At 43.5% G+C, this 20,565-nt stretch overlaps 1 protein-coding gene across 1 annotated transcript in view; it reads right to left on the bottom strand.

Moving 5' to 3' along the window:
- DTWD2 (DTW domain containing 2) overlaps window positions 1-20,565 on the bottom strand; it is a 1,031,673-nt gene that overhangs the window by 21,193 nt on the left and 989,915 nt on the right. The window contains exon 5 of the mRNA XM_069625558.1: window positions 7,842-7,970. Within this exon, the coding sequence (XP_069481659.1) occupies window positions 7,842-7,970 (129 nt within the window). The remainder of the gene's footprint in view (window positions 1-7,841; window positions 7,971-20,565) is intronic.

Below are 20,565 nucleotides of genomic sequence, written 5' to 3' on the forward strand. Positions count from 1 at the left end.
GATCAAAGAGGACCACTAGGCAAATAGCCAGGTTTTCAGAGACTTGCGGAAGGCCCAGTATGAGTCCTCTGCTCTTAGTTCAGGGGGAGGGTGTTCCATTTGTTCACGGCCATTGACAAGAAGCTCAGCCCACCTCCTTTGTCTCTTTTCGCTTTGGGCTGGGCAGCCGAAGTGCGTGGAGAGAGCTTATCGGTCTGCTGGACTTCGATCTTTGAATTCACTTGGCAAGGTATTGTGGGCCGGCGTTGCTCAGGCATCTGTGGGTGATAAGAGTTTTGAAGATAATCCTTTCCCTAAAAGGGAGCCAGTGTGCCTTTTTTCTGGCAGCAGAGATGTGGTCTCTTTTGGGAATGTATAGTGCTGCTTGGAGAGAGCTGTTCTGGATTATCTGTGGCTTATTGATGTTCCATTCGAGGTCCCGGCAAAGAGGACATTACAATAATCAAGTCTTGCCCCTGTGATTGCTCTCGCAATAGTTAGGAAGCTCTCGGGCAAAAGGAACTGTCTCACTGAGTTGATAAGTTTGGCGGTGTACGCTGCCGAGGATGCCACTGCACTAACTTGTTTGGTGAGCGATAATGAGGCATCCATGTGTAAGCCCAGTGTTCTACTGACGTTGATACCAGGATCTGGATTCTGTCTATCCTAAAAGCAGTGTACTGAGGGCTGAGCTTCTGCAGCTTAGTGGGAGAGCCTACCAGCAAGATCTCGGTCTTGTTGCCGTTCAGACATGAGAATTTTGTGGCCATCCAAGTCTGGATAGTTGCATACACTTTATTGAGCATGAGGGAGTCTTCATCGTAGGAACCCGACAGGGGAAGGAGTATTTGGGTGGCATCGGCATAGTTGGTATAGGATATGCCGGTGTCGTCCAGAAGGTCGTATAGGGGTTTAGTGAATATGTTGTCCAAGGAGGGGGAGATGCAGGAGCCTTGAGGGACGCCACAGGGTATGGGGATGGGCTGGGCATTTACTGTGTCTGAGAAGACTCTCATGGAACTGCCCTCTAGAAAGGATGCAAACCATGCGGTGGCCTTGTGCGAGAAGTTAGCAGAGATAGTAAGGTGGTAACAAAGGGTCCCATTGTCTACTAGGTCCAAAGCAGCCAAGAGATCCAGAAGAAGGAGGTTGGCTGGTGTACCCTCATCTCTGAAGGCATCCAACTGTATTTATAGATCCAATAGTGCTGCTTCGGTGTCGTGACCTGGGTGGAAGACTGATTGCCGAATCCCTAGGATATGGTTTGATTCCAAATAATGTTGGATCTGAATGTAAGCTGCTCTGACCAGGATCTTGAGCAGAAAGGGACCTGTTGTGATTGGTCGGTAGTTGTTGGGTGCTTCCGGGGCTAGAGATGTTTTTTTCGGTAGGGGAGGTCCCAGGATTCTTTGAGGCTGGCTAGGACCAGGTTGTCTGAGAATGAGGCGTTGTTGAATTTAGTGATGAAAGGGATTAGGGCTTCGGAGCAATCTTTGATAATTTATGCTGGGCAGATGTCACCTTTACATTTGGACGGTTTAAGGTTTCTGAGGATATTCACTGTTTCAAGTTCTGAGATATCTCTAAAGTGGAATGAAGTCCAGGGCGTATTTTAGTGATGGGCTGTGAGTTGGGGGGTGATTAAGGCTTGGTTGGTTGCCATTTTTTGTTGTAGCATGCACATGTTTGTATGAATGGCATTCTGAATGTTAGTGCACCAGGTTTCATCTTTGTTGATGCTGTTAGGGGTTGGGACAGGATATTCTAGTTCTCTGAGTATTCTGAATAGTTCTTTGGAATGGAGCTGGCTTCAGCAATTCTGGAATTGTAGACTTCAGCTTGTTTGTATTCTTTAGCGATCTTATTAAATTTCATTTTGTGGTGGTCTCAGGGATTTTTACTCCAGATGGCTTCCGCCTGCCTCTTCTGTGAAAGCAAGGCTTGGAGGTCAGTGGTGAACCCTGGGTTAAGGTGGAAAGTCAGTTTGGATTTTCTAGGGAGGTGCGGGTCCACCAGGTTTACTGCATTGGTCAACGTCTTGACATAAATGTCTGCCAGACATTGAGGGTTGGAATCGTGAAGGCGTTCCAGAACAAAGGGGCAATAGGGAGGGTGCAATTCACACTTTGGAGATTTTGCGGGAGCTGCAGGCTTGTGTAGGTGATAGCGTGGGTAGGGCGGGTAATGGTAGTTTTTGTGCAGGAAGAGAGAAGCCTAGTATGTGGTGGTCTGGCCAAGGGCATAGGTGTTGGGGGTGATAAGGATCTGGCTATTTAAATCAGCTATCCAATCCAAGATTCTGACTTTGTTGTGGGCGGGTGAGGCCACGCAATGTATATACAAGAGGGCAGTGAGGGCATTGGCAACTGCAGTGCCTGCTGTATCTAAGGGGTCATGGAGGCATAGATTGAGGTCACCCAATAGTAAACTCTGGATGTGGGCTTGATGTTGATGCCTATGGTGCAGACAAAGTCTTCCTCGAAGGGGGCTGATGGGCCAGGCTGATGATAGAGGATGTGTAAGGTAATGGGTGTCAGTAGGGGTTGTGGTCTGTTTAATCAAGAGATGCTCGCATTGACCCTCTATGGATCTAACACAAGGTCTGATTTGGAGAGAGTCTCTGTAGATGAGAGCAACGCCTCTGCCTCAGGTGAGTGGTCTATCGCACCTCAGGGTGGAAAAGCCATCCGGGATGGCTAAAGAGAGTGCTGGGCCAGGGCCTGGTGAAGCCAGGTTTCAGTGATGGCTAGATTTTGCGAGGTTATCAGATTATTGCTATCCAACGTATGAGCTGGGAGTACCCTGGCGTTAATGAGGGCTCTGAGTCGAGTGGGGGTAGTTTGCACACATGGGGGGGTAGTTTGCACTCATGGGGACGAGTTATGGTGGTGGGAGACAGCAGAGTCAAAGGCTTCAGGGGCAAAATATTGGAGGGTGCCCTTGTAGTAATGTCATGTTCTATGGGGTGCCCGACATGAGGCCTGCAGAAGTCCTTAGGGTGTAGGCAGGGTTTGGTGGTGAGTTCTGATAGTGATTGGTGTGGTTAGGTGGCAAAGGGCAAGTAGTTATTTTGCTGGCCCGACTTCATAGATTTGGTGAGGGTTCTGGCACTCAGATGAGAGTTTTGTCTTAGGGTGGATGCTGGGAAATGGCAGGGGGTGACTCTGGACGGCCTGGGGCATAGCCTATCAGGGATGGGAACTGGCGTGGTTCAAAGGGGTTCCCTAGGGATAGTAGTACCCGAGGAATTGGGATGGGGGCGGGGAGAGCCCTGTCAGTGGAAGTGGTAGTCAGATTGAGCTCACATAATGCTGTAAGCTTAGGTGGCCGGGATGGAGAGTGCTCTTTGCACGGCCTGTTAATCGTAGGGCGGGTGCTAATTCTGTGAGTGGGCATGTGTGGGGCTAATGCGGGCCGAAGCACGACTATGGCTTTCTGCATGGGCTTGTTCGGGACTGAAGCGCGGCAGTGCGCGACTACGGTTATCTGCGTGTGCTTGTTGGTGTCTGAGGAGGGGACGTGTGCGATTACTGCTATCTGCGTGGGCTTGCTCGTGGCTGAAGCATAACTGTACATGACTGCGGTTATCTGCATGGGCTTGTGCGGGGCTGAAGCGTGATGGCTATCTGCGTGGGCTTGTTCGTGGCTTAAGCAGGACCATACGCGGCTGCAGATATCTGCGTGGGCTATAACACACCCTGAACTGCCAGAACATAAAAGTAGAACTAGTTTGTGGTGAAATGTTGGCAGCTTCTATCAGTATAGTCCACAACAGTTTGATTCCAAGACAAAAACACTGAACAGGTCTATCAGGATTTGCCTGAGAATTGCTTAAATCCTTTATCAGCAACCACATAGAGAAGATTTGACTCACATACATCCACCATATTCTCCTTGTGAAAAATGTCTCTTTGAATCTCCCAAAGCTCACCTGAAGATGCCCAAATTCACTTGCATCGAGACAGGCATGAGTTGAGGCTGACCAGCTTTACTTATTTCTTGGGGCACATCTTGTATTCGATAGGGGAAGGTCACACCGCCTTAATAGGTCGAAATCAGAGCTCCTCCAAGTGTGTAGAAACAGGTGGTGGACTTCCTCACTGGAAACAGGCCCCACAACAATGCCGGGTTAGAGCTCAGTTTCCCACCACAGATCAATGCAGTTGCCAATTTCCAACTTCACACTTTGAAAGCGCCTCTCTGACCTTCAAAGAAACCAACGGATGGAGCTCCCCAGATCCTTTGTAATGGCTTAGACTGACTAATGTAATTTTGTGTACTATGGCGTATCAAAGAAATTGTACAACCAGTTACAAAGACTGCCGAATGAGGAAGCGTTACTGGCTGTGAACTTGGAGAAATGTGACCACCTTAAGCCGGCACATAAACGCATCACCGGCTCCCTTTAAACTATATGATTATATTTAAAATCCTATGCATCATGCCAAAGTCTTTCCGGAACAAGGGCCCAGGTTACCTTAAGAAACTGACCTCCCAACAAACACCCTACATCACATCTAGGCACCTGCCTTCTTCCAAGCTGCAAACCATCTACCAACAGATGTTCAAACAACAAAAACGAGGGGAAATCTCAAGGGATATAGGCCCTCAAACTATGGAATGCCCTGAGTGGTCGAAGTGTACGAAAATAAGTAGTGGAATTATGTTCCCTACTGGCCTGCCCCCGCTCCTCAGCAAAACCATTGCCACGTTCCCTCGCAGGAACATTAGACACCCCAAAACACATGCGCCTGCTGTGGAAGTGAATGTTCAGTGCACTGCACTGAATGTGCAAGTTTCAACTTCTTCCTACACTTTTATTTTAAAACGAAACCATACAGAACGGAATCTTTTTAAAATAAAAGTATAGTAACAGTAAAACTTAATTTAAAAAAGAAGAAGAGCACCGCTCCCAACCGCTCCCGCCCACTTCGACCACTGAAAGCCCTCAACTCAACACTTGGAAACCAGCCAAACTACCTCATCTTTAAAAAGATGTTGAAGATATAACTGCTCAAACGAGCCAGACTCCAACCTCAGGACAACAGAGAAAGACGAATGACACCCGCTCCTTACCTGGTTTCACTCCTTCTTTCTCCTCTAGTTCCGATGCTTCCTTGCTCACTTTGAATGTTAACTGAAATAACTGAGGCTTAATCATTGTATTGCCCTCCTTTACTTTCATGATTCCAAACTTGACAGTGCAAGATCACTTATCCACCACTTGTCTACCTTCTACTAACGCATCTCATAACTTCTTACGTTGTTCTACGTGAACAATCACTCTGAAGTAGCACCAAGGCGACAATGGTGCATGATATAAACTCATAAATAAATAAATGATAATGCCTGCCACAGATTAGGGAGCTATTTAATTCCTGGTTAAAGCCTGGGAGAGTCTGGTTAACTTTACCCCAACAGCTACATGTAGCTCACCAGACCAACTGGTGCCAGTCAAACATGCCTTTGTGAGAGCAACTCTTGCGTGTTTGGGAATGTGTATAAATCAGTATTCAGACACATTTGGAAGACATGTGAAGTATAACAAGTCTCCAACAATAGACACAAAATGATAGTTTGCATCTCATATGAGAGTTAAACGGGTCCTCGGATGTAGCTCCTGCTCACTGGGTGTTACCAAATACCCAGGAGCTGCTTTTAGCTACTAATAATAGGATCCGTATTTCGAACCCTATGCCAGTGTTGGCCCAGGTAAACATGTTCCAGCTTGTATCTAAATGACCCCATGTCACTAATTTCCCCAGAACCTGCCCCCTTGTCATTTCAGGTGCCTCAAGAATTCCCACATTTCACCTCATTGCTTTAATAACAGCCCAATGGTATAGACCATTGCCCTTGAGTCTTCCCATAATGCCACTCTCATTGCCGCAATAACTGCCCCAAATCATGTCCCATTGCCCTCTGAATTGCACCTACTGGCGACCTGCCTACTAGCTCCACTCCACATGTCTGCTGCATTCGACATGGTTAACAACAAAGCACTCTGACACATTCTCTACAAATTAATCGAGCTTGATTGCTCCCTACCTGGATGGGTCTGTTCTAACCTCACCAATAGACAGCAGATTGCTTGGATTGGACTCTGCAGATTCCAAAGTAGACCATTCACCTCTGGTGTTCCCCAGGGCTCCATACTCTCATCTATCATCATCAGTCTCTATATGGAACCCTTAAGAGAACTTCAAGATCAACTAGTATGCCAACTACTTTGAACTCTACATGAAAGTCAACTCTGCCCACCCACGTTCACCCCCTGAACCAATGTCTCCTCTCGTCAAACACCTACTTGAAAATAAGCTCAATGAACACAGAATAGATCCTCCTTGGCAATCTTGCCAAAAAAACTCAAATCTGCGAACTTTGATAAATTCACACCACAAACAGCACTAGTCTGTCAGATGCAACATCAACACAGATGCACATCACCAGGAATATCGGCATGGTAACACCTATCAGATATCAGAAGTGTTGTCTAAGCCCTGGTTCCTCCCAACCTGGTTTGCGGCAATGACCACGCTGATGGCATTCAAGCCTCCACCCTGTCCCCCCTGAGAGCAAGTGTTACAGGGCTGCGTGCCCGATTACTAGTCCGAATGGATTGGATGACATGACACCAGTAAGCAGAGAACTACACTGGTTTCTCCTACAGGCCCACATTACTTTTTTGTGTTGCTTGTTCCTATTAATAATACCTAATAATAATATATAGCAACTAGAATTGTCTAGTTAGGGAATCACTGTATTTAACTGCGTTTCATATTTTTGAGTATTATATTGAGTTTGTGTTAATAGTTGAATTTAGGCACAATTTTCGTTTGTGATTGAGTTTTTCTAAAGTCAATTGTGTTGCTTAATTTGGTTTAGGTTAATATTGGTATAGATATGCCGTGTGAATGATGAGTGTATGAGAGTTTGTGAGGTGTATACAGTTTCTTTTTTGAATTTTTTTGCATTTATTGTATTAGGCATTAATTGTCCACAATAGATGTGCTTCGCAGAATTATTATTTCGTTTGACATATTGCAATTGTAGTATGCATTTTTAATATTCCATTAATGGATTGTTTTAATAGTAATACAGGATATGAATTGAATTTTGTCAGGTTCTAATACATTATTATTGTTTGGTTGTGATTTGAAAAATGACCATTTGCTAATAGCAGACAGTCGTGTCACCTTGTATTTTCTACTATAGATGCATAAAACCTCCGGCCCCTTTTGTACCCCGATATATATAGGTGCTGACCAGGTATAACCAGAGTTTGAAACACTTGGTGTCCCCTTTTCTCATGTTACCTGTTCTCCTACAGGTCCACATTACCTTAGCTTGTAACACCTTTAAATAGACACCTCCATCGACCTGCCTGAAAAACCCAAGATCGCTCGTGGGCAATGCTCTACCTGTGACATCTCAGGATTAGAAAACGAAAATAGCAGAAAAGAACAGGAAAAGCAAGTCTTCTCCTGTTACGAGGCTGGGCCATGAAACAACGTATGTACATACAAGCAGACAGGCCCCACTCTCACCAGCTTCAGGAAGGAGCTGAAAACTCTGTTCTTCAAACAAAATCTCACCACAGACTGAGAACCTTCCCTGTGTCTGTCTGTACAGTGTTCTGTTTCTTCTTAGCTAGCTTTGCAGTCTATAAATACCAATACATGCCATGAAGAAGACATGAGGGTGGATGCAGCCATTCACGTCCACCTCTATATTTTATATTCATAATAAAATGCAAATAGGTAACAATGTGTTTCTTTAACCAATTCTGAATTCGCAGTAGTTGTTTGCATGGCATGGCACCCAAGTAACACTCTTGTGATATTAAAATGACAATGTCTTACCTCTTGGATACCATCGTTCTTTTCCATGATGGCAAGCGCAACCGCTGCGCATTCTAGTGTTGAAAGGCACGTATTAGTCGGCTGGGTTCGAATAACATACTGGCTTGAAAGGGTAGTTTTTAACTGCACCTGAAAACACAAAGCACAGGTGAAGAGAATATTTTTACTGGAAAAGAGTTGCCGAATTCTCCAAAGAATGAACATATAAACTCTAAAACCTGAGCCCTGCCGCTTTGTGTACAGTGGCCTTGTTTCATTCACAACAGGGCCGGCTTCACTGGTCCAGAGGCGTTTAGAACTTACTTTACCGTCAGGTCAGTCGTTAAAAATCTAAGTGAATACTCAATGAAAACGAACTTGTATTTACAAAGCAAGCATGGCTGTACATCAACAATGTCAAGGCCAGGAGCCCAATACATTGAAATTAGAATGATTAAAAGGTTTGAAATACTTAAGGTGAATGGTTTGGCGTACATAGATGAACACTGAACCGTGTGCTGGCCCTCTTGTCCGGATGAGGACAGCCATTGTGAGTTCTTTAAAGTTTAAGATGGCAGGAGTGCCATGTTCATTACAGGCAGGTGGCTGGGGCGTGGTGAATACGCTGCGCCCAGTTTTATGATTATAGAACCAACTGTTAACAAGACAGGATAATAAGGTGATCGTTTCAGTTTGTAAATATTGTTGCTACACAGTAAATATGGTCAAAGATTCACGTTTTCAAAAGGTTGTAAACCAATAAATAACTTTGTAATATGCAAAAATATATTTAGCATGATTAAAGGATTAAAGGTGGTCCATTACTTAAACAGAAGCCTTGTTGTGTCGATGGAACATTTAGCTTGATTATGAGCCAAAGAGTTGATGAATAGCCAACACAAGTTTCTGTCTGGGAAAGAACCATCACCCACAGTGTGTCAGTGATTACCCAAAGAACTTGACATCTCAAGCCCAACTACAAATTCGGATCAAGAAACGTATGCCTTGAGAAAGTGCTACATATGGCACAACACCCATTTCAACATTTGTGTGCCTTTAATTTCTCTGAACTTTGAATCCAAATTTGACAAGTCTTACACACATTTTCCAGGAGTGTGAATGTGTGCCATAAGGTAATCTCTTCTGTGTCACCAGATTCAAAAGTCAGTGCCATAAAAACAAAAGATGTGTGTCACTCATGAGGCTCTAGAATGGAATGTCCAGGCAGCCCTGCCACAGCTGGTGTCAACAGAATAAACAATTAGCCCCCTCGCTCGGGTGCTCCAAACCCAGGCTGAATCTCAGAATCCAAGCCCGAGTTCGGAGCAAGTCGTGAGCTGCACTCAACCGCTGGCCATCTTCCCTCCCTCTTCCTGCTGCTTTCCCTGTTGGCTCTGTCAAGGCACATATACCTCTCGTTGTCTGGCGCCACAGCTCCGCACATCACCTCCTGTCCATTCTGCCAGAAAATGGAAGAGGGGCTCCACACTGAGCTCTGCCCTCCATTTTCATTGGAAACATGCTAGGTGAGGATTGCTTTGAAAAACAAGAAGTTGCGTGCTTGCTACGGTCTATTATTTATGCCAAATTCATTGCTTTCAATGGGTATGCTTAATAATAATAGCAATAATAACCCTGTGTCTCAGTTGCTATTTGAAAAGATTGGAAGTCCAATATCCACCCCTAATATAGCAACAGAGCAAAGATTGTGGGCGTCTACCCAGGAAAGTGCTCAGACAAAAAATCACAGTCCAATTGATTGGCAGGCCCTTGCACCCTTATTTCACAAGGCTTGGCTTCCAGCTGCAGCTGGGTTCTTGATACAGGTTGTGATCTTTGTCTTGGCTGCTGTCCTGGTACTTCACATTGTCTGGTCGTTGCCTTTGTCCCAGAAAGAGGAGGAGACTGCTCATTAGGTCTCTGCATACTTTCCTCTCCACCCTCACCTTGCTCACCTCCCCAACCGCTACCTTCTCTTTGAAACACTGTCCTATCTCCCAAACCCTCTGAAGAATTCTCTCTCCTTTTATATCCTGGCTGAGTTGGTCTTTGAGAGCATCCTTCCTGATTTATGGATCTGCTCCCTTAGTGGTTTCGTGTGACATGTTTTGTCCCTGCAAAAAAAGTTCAACCTCCTCCGCTGTTGCTCCACTCTTAATGCAATAAATGTGTCCTCTGTCCCCACAAGTACGCTTCCTCGTATTGTGCCCCTGGAGCCTTATAAGGGAGAAAAGAGGGAACTCTGGGGGATCCAACAACATGGCTTTCTTAAGTGGAAAGTTGCCCCCGTTTCATTTCATCTTAAAGCTGCCTGGCCTGGTGGTGTTAGAGATTAAACGTGTGGCTTCCTTTCTTCGACTAGATAGCTGCCAAAAGTGAGATACCTTCTCCTGATCAAAAAGACAATTATCTTTGCAGCCATCAAGCAGGCACGAGTCGAGGACTCAAGGCGATGCCAATTCAGTCCATGATCTCAATTATGATTGGAAGCTGATGACCAAGATATCAGATCATCTATGCTGTATATCTATTCTGTTACCTGCCTCTCACACTGTTTAATGAATCATTTAACTAATTGTTGTTCCTTTGGGAAACATCACTTGGCATTCCACAAATAATTTTAAAATATAATCCACCTTATATACCTGAGGGAATTTTGGTTTACTCTGGGCTCTTACTGGTTTTGCTCCCTACTCTCTCAGCCAACTGCCCAAAAGAGACAGATGTTCTATTATCTCTAAAGGAAAGCTGGCATTCTCGTAGTTTTGTGTTACATTGCATGCTGCCATGGAGGTTATGGTGTATAGACTTCAAGGTATCTAATTAATGACATGCGGCCATGTTCTGATCTATCACCCTCAAGTTCTGGATTCTGCTTTTGGTGACACTTTTGGATCACTGGTAGGGGACCTCTTTTTACAACACAGCCATCTTTTCCTGGCTAGTGATATCAATGTTTGGTACAGTCCGGGGCTTCTCCTGCTGATGAGTTGCCTGATGCAAAACTCTAAACAGACTCTAAACCTTCTTTTGTTATCCTCTGAGCTGACTCAAGTGTTTCCTCTTATGAAATAATTTTAGCCCAACCACATGACTCATTGCTTTTCTCTTCTTACTGCTCTTCCACAATAATCTTTCTTACCTCTAGTGAGATCAGAGCATGGGGCAACGTCAAGGCCATATATATAAGGCTATTGATGGCTATCAAAGTTCAGCCCCTTTTGCGCAGCACACCACGTTTGGCTACAAATAACAGGAGCCCAAGTCCCCACTTCACAGGACAGATGCGCACCTCGAGCCTGCACATTTCTTCGCTAGGAGTACTTGGTGGAGTCTAAGTTCCCATCTCACAGAACATCTCCCGGACTGCACACTACTGCACATTACTGTCTATAAGTCCCTCAAACCAAGGGAGCCCCTACTGCAGGAGGTCCTCTGCGGTCTCCTCCATGTGCACATATAGCCTGTCTCCAGCTGCCTCAATGTAGCAATAACCCCGCCAGAAGATCCACCACAGTGAAGAGAAGCCTCACAGCAGAAGCCAAGACGGTGTTGCATTGACAGCATGGCTCACAGGGCGCACAGGACAGCTCTTGGCAAAGGAAGCAGAGAATAGAAGAGTTTAGAGGGTAAGCAAAGGGAGTAGCATATGACATGCCAGTACAGATAGTGAATCTGATTTTTCTAAGAAACTTCTTTCATTCATGTTAGCTGTGATAGCTTATGAGCCAGCCATTCTCTTGTCTTATTCAGGACAGGATACATTCTGTGGCAAACACATTTGCCCTCTTGAAACTATGTTCTATAACCTATTTCCCAAAATCGGCTCCTTGGTTCTCTGTTGCTTTCTGGGCCACTCGCAAAGAAATGAAACCCCTGGAATGGGTTGGTCACCGTCATTATCTCCTGGTAACCATTTGATGTTGACAAATCATTCCCACTTGTGTCATAAACCACTGAAGGATAAAAAAATGCTACAGTACTTGTCATCAAGATTTGTCATATTAACTGACATGCATACCGCCATTTGCCATGATATGAGAACCGGAGTATCTGTGAACAGCCTTGCATACATTTATTTCATTGTCCTCCATCGCTGATAGGCCTAAAGGCAAACTAACAGCATCACTATCTCGGCAAGCAGCCCCCTACACATGTATTTACTTTTCCTCATTGCTGATAGGCCTAAAGGCAAACTACCTGCATGTCTCTACTCTCTTCACAAAGCCACAGTTGATGCAAACCGCACTGCCCATGAGTGAGGCTGAGCCATGTCCAATTGCCATCCCCAACATGTTGCGTTGCCTACTGTCGTGCAGGTTGGGCACTCAATGCCATCCCCAAGGTAGTGGGGTGCTGGCCTTGAGCTTATATATGCTTGTACAAGCTTCATGGGTACAGTATAGGTAGTGGAGATATTTGAACAAAAGGGAGCAGACATCAGAGCTGCGTTTGAACCCCTACTTCAATGCTTTCATATTGTGAAATAAAATTGCATATATTTACCTAAAAGGAAAATAAAATAATATGATCCATTGTCCTAAATATCATTTTACATCTTAACCATGGAAGGCTGAACAATGTTTCAGTTGCTGTATTATTACTCTACAACGGCCTATAGTTAGCTTGGGGTTTAATAATAAGATACAGAGCATAGTTGGGGCAAATATTTAAACTCTGTTCACCTGATATGACCCAAGACTATCATTTTTATTGTTGTATTTTATTGTTCATTTATAACGCATTTAATACCAGCAAGTGGTTTCTAAGCACGGGATCGGGATTTGAACCTGTGTTGCTTCCAAGACAAATGCGTTGCCCCTGAGCTATCCTTCCTCCCCAAAGTGCATCTGGCAAAGAAATGTAAGCTTGGATTTTGGATAGCTCAGCACTCATGTGGTGAAATTAGGCAGCTAGCCACACCCTAACCCTCACAAATGATGTGTGTTCACGGACCAAACCCACTTGTGAAATATGGTCTGAGATGACTATGGGAACACGTTGCAAAATGACAAAACCTAATAAAAAATGAAATACCTACTATGTACCTACAGTAGTGGTTAATTCTAAGAGAACTTCACACCTTTTAGTCAAGCTTTTCATGCTGCTCATCAACGCTTGCCCCAGGTGAGGCAGGGTGGGGTAGGGCTATTGTTTCCCCCGAAGATAAACACTAAGTAAAATTGCACTGGCTAACTCCCAACACTATACGGCATCAGCGGGTCCAGATGGTGCCTTCTCCATAGCAATCATCAGAGATGAAATTTAAGAGTAAAACGTAAAACAAATAATACCAATATGAAATGTTATGTAATTATTAATAATGGTGGTCAGGCAGAGTTGCACAGATTCATACAAAAAAGTACTGGTTAGCTGGCGGGGGTCGAACTTTGTCCCTGCTGACTGACGGAAGGCCATATTTGATAACTGTTGGGATTACCTTGCCTAGATTTGGTGCTTCCAGAGCCAGCATTGGATGCCTTGGAGTGATCGAACTGGGTAAATATAGGTGAAGTAGATAAGTATAATTCGGCGGTTCAGGTATTAAATACTTACTGTATGTGCATTCAAGCTAATGCTACCTGAACAACAGAAGAAGATAAATGTATATACTGCACTTTATATATTTTTTGGAGTGACTTGAAATACAAATGCAGCACACAGTGTGGGGGAGGGGAGAGATGAGCAGCACTAGCCACACTGTCCGGGTGAGTGTTTATATACAGGAAAGTTGCAGGAGTTGAGTGCACCAGAAAATAAGTCAGTGCAAAAAAAAGTACAATAAAAAAACTCAACTGACCTTGGTGAAATACTGTTTGGTCTGACTTTATACGGGCAGAAGCAATGAATTCAGCCAAAAAAGAATGACATTAATAGGAATAAAAATCCCTGCAACACATGTTCAGTAGTTTTTATACTGCGATAAAACATTGGTGGGTAAGATCTAACCAAACCCTCGGGGGACCACCGGGTGTGGGTTCTAACCTCTGGTCCACCACCGTTGTTGCAATAATGTCTGACAGAAAGCTTATGGGCCAGAGTTTCCCTCATGTTAGGACTGCCCCTCCCCCGCCTGCAAATGCTGAACGACCTTCATAGATTCACACAAGGAATTTCAGATTGCTGAGCAACACAAGAACCTCACTTGATGTTCAAATGCAAGTGATGCAGTCTGGGGAGAGCAACGATGTGCAGTGGATAGCTACACATTTAGAGAGAGTGTTTGAACCTAAGAATTGTGTTGAGTGTAGCATTAAATAAAGTCACCATTTGCATTTCTCACTTTAAATGCAAGTAACAGTGTTTGTGACTGTGTGAGTGTGTGTGTGTGTGTGTTTGGGGGGTGTTAGGTAGAATCACATGCAGTACCCTTTGGGAACACTACACACAATTACGACTACAAGTGTCAGTACAATTTCACCTTTGGTACAAGCCTGTACTACACAGTAATGTGGTAGCAGTGGCTGAGAGGCCAGACTTATCTCAAGAGTAAAGTGAGTAGTACAAGAGGTTACTCAAACGAGCAGCCATCACAGTGATTCAAGCAAACACTTACTCAAGGTTTCTTGGTAAAAGAACATTTTTTATTTTTTTTATTTTACTGTTTTAGTTGAATTTAATCAACCTTTCAATATTCTTACAGCAAAGTTAATAGGTTTCATATACATTTAAAACAATGGTATACATAAAATTAGAGATCACATTAAATAAATCAACGATAACGAAAGTAATAACTCACATGCAAGTGATTTTCTCATTATATCATAAATGTGATGAGCGAACTGATTTCCAAGACAACTTCTCATCAACATATACCCCTGACCTGAATATTCGCCACCCTTCATGCTTCTAGTTGAAGACTGTTCAAGAAGTTAATAGTAGCAAACTGAATTGGCAGATGTTCACTACTCATGATGATTGCCCAACAGTCTTTATATTCCAGATTACCTCAATATTTGCAGTGTCTGGCATAATGTATCTATCGAAGATCTCGTAATGCAAGACACTGGGTAATCACATGTTCCAGGGTTTCTGTTGCATCTATGTTGTTACAAAATCGACAGATGTTCTCTTGTGGATTTAGTAAATGTGGCCTTGCAAGAACCTCTTTTGTGAGCCATAAATTGAAGCGCAGGCGTAGTATTGCTAGCCCATATTTAGATGTTGGTACTCTAACTAAATAGGGAGATAAAGTGCGCATTTTCTTTGGCGGAAACCTGAAAAAGTCACCATCCTTATATCTCATGCATAGCTCACAAGTACGAGTCCAATCAACGTTATATAATTTCCCTTTGGCCTTATCAGGAATTGATGATCAGCAACTCAATGGTGATGTCGCAGGATGCTAGTATTTGACAAAAATGATTTACCCAGGTAACCATGAAACAATGTTTGGTCGAAAACATGTAGGCAGAGAGCAATCTCAGGATAATGTTGACATTTGTTAAAATCAAACATTTCCTGAATAAGGAACAAAGTCTCCAGTTGTATAAGGCGTGGAGGGAAACCAACCCTAGTTCATACCTGATCCAAGGATGTGACACATAAGCAGGCAATTGCAAAATTTGCCTCCAGAATTTAGCTTCCCACTCATCGAATTGAAGACCAAAGCTTGTAGGAAGCGTCTCCAGGCCATACAGTAACACTGGCACCACCCTTTGATTCCAATAAAACCATGCTGGTTTGATAGAGAATTTCCCATATCTATGCAAGACTATTTTTGTTTGACATATCGCTGTGTCTAGTTTCTTTTCCACACAAAGGATCTGACTTTTTGCATTTACTTAGCCCTCGAAACATATGCCCAGGTAAGTATATTGTGATGCAATTTGTAGCTGTACCTCATTAACAGACCACACAAAACGCTTAGATCCAACCCTTGTCGGTGCATATAAGACAATCTGGGTTTTCTCTGTGTTCAGTCTTAATTCATTTTGTTGAATGTAACCTTGGAAAGCTGTCAATAAGTTTTGAAGACCCAATTGGGTTTTAGAAATTAAAACAAGGTCATCTGCATACAACAATGCCTTTACAGGATGGTTGTTCAATTTCGGGAAGTCTGAGAGTACCTTTGCAAATACATATCTAAGATCATGTATGAAGTAGTTGAACACAGATGATGTCAATAGGCACCCTTGTTTAAGGCCACGAGCTGTGTGGATGGGTGCAGAGAGGACACCATCAAGCGAGAGATGGACGCACATGGACGTCCCTGAGTGTAAATCGTAGATCATTTCATAAAGGGACACCGGACAGTGATCTCTTGTTAATTTCTCCAGCAACATGACATGCGAGATGGAATCGAACGCAGAGTGCAAGTCCACGAAAGCAAAGTATATAGCTTGCCTCATGGCCTGGCACTGTGCCTTGATTGCATTCAGGAATATTAGGTTGACATGGGTGCCCATTCTTGGCACAAATCCTATCTGATTCGGATCACGCAGATCATTTGCAAGCGTCCATGCGTTAAAGTCCCTAAGCACTAGTTGAGTGAAAATCTTGCCTGGGGCATCCAACAATGCGATGGGTCGATGGTTTTGGGGTGACGTGCAATGCCCCTTCTTAAAAATGGGTACGATCACAGAGGTTTTCCAAGACATCGGCACTACTCGCGTCTTTATAAGAAGTTGAAAGATCTGATTCAAAATCAATGCCCATTCAGATATGCTTGCTTTAAGCATACAATTTGTAAGTCCATCGGTACCTGCAACCCTAGGGAGCTGGCACAACTTATCAAATCTTCAATGACAGTTGGAGAGACTCTCAAGGACCAACCTGCTGTTGCTGACTGCACACTGTGATGTTCATCGAAGCCCGGATCGGCATATAAATTGGAATAATAGTCAATCCACTTTCTTCATTAACCACACTTAGTTGTGCAACAGCCTGCATATGAGAAGGTTGATTATTGAGTAGATGCCACATCTCGGCAAAATCTTTGTTTGCCATCGCCCGTCCCATTTGTTCACTATCATGTTGAAACATGAGATGTTTATTTGACTTGACCCAGTTTTTATAGTGCATTTGGCATTATTCAATTCCTGCGGACAGGTCTTTGACCCTGCAGCTATTGAGGCACCTTCTTTTTTTCTGGTATGCTGCTCTTTGTATTTGAATTTCAGAATCAAAGGCATGTCTGTACTTTGGCCGGCCCTTCGACAGCATGGAGACCATGTTAGTATATGGCTCCAATAACTGTATGTAATGTGCCGGTGCCTCTGAACTAGCATTTCTCTCCAGGGTATGGCTATATGCTGACACTTCAGCATCCCTACATCTTAGTCTATTCTTTGCGGCGTGGTTAATATGTGCTTTCTCTGTTTCTGATAATTTCCTGTAATTGCCAGGGAAAGTAACTTATGGTCACTATATGGCAATGTAAGGGTCTCCAAACTCTGAAAGTCAATAATGCTAGTACTTTTGTTGCAAAACCACGTATACTGGGCGCGGATTTCGCCACACTGCCCCATTTACCATGATGAACTGTATGCAGTCCATGTGGTGCCTCTTTTGTATCACGCTTAGTGTTCCAACAATCTAGATTTACATCACCCAAAATGATAGTATATGTGATGTCTCTTGCCATGTGAATTAGATGCAAAATGCGACTCAAACCCGCATAAAAGGTCTCATCTGTTAAAGCTGCCGGGTTGCGATAGAGGTTTACTAGGGCCAAGCTTTGTGTGCCACAGGTCATTTTTACTAATAAGATATAGGCACTTTCCATCCCCCACTCTGAAATGGACAGACCCATTTTTAAGTTTACTGCTACCAATAATCCTGAAAACGGTATCCCTCCTGTCAGTAAGGCAGTTGCCAATATGATATCATATCCATCCCAAGCTGGGGAGGTAGTTAACCACGTTTCTTGCAGGGCAATTATATGAAACACATGAGGGAGGTTTTGAATTGAGGTTTGTAAATGTGAATGCGCTCTTGAATTACAGCTCGCAATGAGCAGCAGTGATGGTTACTTTCCCACCACTGAGGGCAACCTGGAATCCCTTGGCTCACATGAATGTAAGCTTTGGTAAATATTTGATTTGTGGACAATGTTTTTGGATTGAAAGGTTGCTTGGGCAGGATCTTCTGCTAGCAAAAAGCCCATGTCAAACAGACTAATTTTTGCCTGCCCTATGATGTTGGCCACCACTGCCGGTGTTATCCAAAATTATATTATAGATTGAGATGTTTCTGCAATAAATTTCGATTTGTTCAATGTCTGGAGATGTAACCTCCTGCAGGGCACTCACATCTCTAAAGATGTTACGCACACTCCTTCTATTCATGTGATGAGGGTTTGTTTGCTCCCAATAATTGCACACACAACCAGAGATTAAAGTGCTCAATTAAGCATTATTTAATGCACATCAAGAACAGCCAACACGTGTTTCGAGCAACCGTGCTCTTCTTCCAAGGCTGCAAGGTTATTTGAATATATGTACATATGTGACAGTCATTCATGTTGATTTTCAATGATTGTAAACCATCCAGACCAAAAGTATAGGCCGAGTATAGAAGTGGCATTTTGTATAGACATCACAAAGTAGCCCAACATGGTGTGCCAAATTAATTGTCAAAGACAAAAAACAAACAACAAAAAAACATATAACATATCATGGCAGTAAAATAATTAACATGAAAGTATATACAACCAATTGTCCCGGGAGGATAGCTCAGCGGCAGCGTGCGCGTCTTGGAAGCAAGACGACACGAAGCAACAACAGGTTCGATCCCCGGGTCCGCGCTTAGAAACCTCTGGGTGTTTAAGCGCGTTATAAATACGTAACTAAGACAAAAAAAAAAAAAACACAATTACGCAACTAAGAAAAACAAACAATTCCTGTAACAGCGCCTCGATGCCTGCGGGCTGTGTGAGCGCTTTATAAATGTAAAATAAAAAAAATTGTTCATTGAAGTTCATGAGAGGATCGAGTCAAGTGCCATGTATGTAAAGAAAGGAGAGAGAAACAATCCAAATCAGTGATCGGAACTGTCCCGTGAATACAAAACTGATCACACCATTGTCCATGTGCTCTCGAAAAATAGGGAACCATTTTACCTGAAGAAACTTGAGACTAGTTCTGGTGCTACAGAAGGAAACAAAATATATGGTGTTGTATAGCCAACAAGGTCAATATTAGTAAAAAACCCTCGTTACGGCTTGTGAACAGATGCCTAATTAGTATACACCTCAGAATTACGGCAATTGCCAATGATTCTTACCTATATGGTTTTGAATTGTATATCGAATAAAAGTTACGGCTCCGCTGTAAGCAGAAAAATGCTAGGTTTGCCACAAGGAAGTAGTTAGATTGCTTGTTATATGTCATACGACAAAAATTAATTAAAGAAGGTCACATACCTATATAAACGTAAATTGTGTGTTGATAGTGGAGTTGTCAAGAAAAGCATGAAAGATGAGGTTGCCCAAGATAGACGGCATGCACCAGACGCCGTGTAGGGTGGAAAGTGAAAAAGGAAGGATCTAATTAGAAAAGGTAATTGACTCACGAGTGCGAGACGGTCACGTGCGTATGCCCCAGGACAGAATGTCTGTAGGGGTCTGCGCGAAAGACCCGGATTTACCTGCTTTTCCGCCCATACTGAAAACACTGGAGCCTCGCGCATGATAGCTGAGCTCCTATTTACATAGAAACAAGCATCACGTGAGTGACTAGAACTGCAGAAGCAAGTGTTGTCCTGCGGCGGCCATGTTGGGTGTGAAACACACATTCTATATACGTGAATAAGCAGCTGGTGCACACTGACTATTTAATTCAATTGGAATTAAAGCAGGTGCTGAGAACTATACTGGCCAAAATGTACTGTGTATAAATTAGATTATGCTGCACAAATTAAGTGCAAAAATTAATCAAAAAGAGTCTTGGCCATTATCACCAATATTGCCAACTAAATGGCTTCCCATTTATTATCAATTAGCAATGGTACACCGCATTGAGGTGCCGCCACATTTACCAATTGCCATCAATCAATTGGCATGGGAGACGAAAAGGCCACAGCTGTTAAGAATACAGCAAATACAGGAATGCAGAGAACGTTTGAAAGACCATACAACCCATCATATCACATCACCATGCTTAATCTCTCATTTACATCACCACTCAACTAGAACACAGAGATACTATGACACCATTCGGTATAACTGTTCTCATAGCAACATCCGCCGCTCACTCCACATCATTCTAAGTAAACACTACTGGCTACTCACCCCCAGCCAGGCGTTCTCCTCAGGCCTAACGTAGCCACATCCGGTCTGGATAAATCCTGCCAGAATGAACACATACTCCTGATCTCTCAACCACCACACCTACGGCTAAGAAGCAGCTATTACACTGATACCGCACGAGCTGCACACATACTCGGTGCTCACACGCACCTTTTGACTCTATCTACTCTCTCTACTGATCTGAACTTCGGTTCCCAAGGGCGTTCACCCTACCAGCGCCTTCAGACCATACCAATGGTATATAAGGCGCTATATAAATGCAAAATAACAATAACTATAACAATAACAATTGACAAAAAAGATAAAGAACAAGAAACACCTGTTAGGAGGTACCTGTGTCCCCCGGTTCTCAGTGTCACGTCCATGCGGTCTAATTAGAATATAAGTGTGTGGTCGTTACTTATGCACATGAGACATTAGTGGCTACCAGTGTTGGTTACACAGGACAGTTCCCATCCAAAATATATGCTGACATGTATGGAACCCCATACTGCT

This window comes from Ambystoma mexicanum, chromosome 6p (assembly GCF_040938575.1).
Source record: "Ambystoma mexicanum isolate Mex_15411 chromosome 6p, UKY_AmexF1_1, whole genome shotgun sequence".
Lineage (NCBI taxonomy): Eukaryota > Metazoa > Chordata > Amphibia > Caudata > Ambystomatidae > Ambystoma > Ambystoma mexicanum.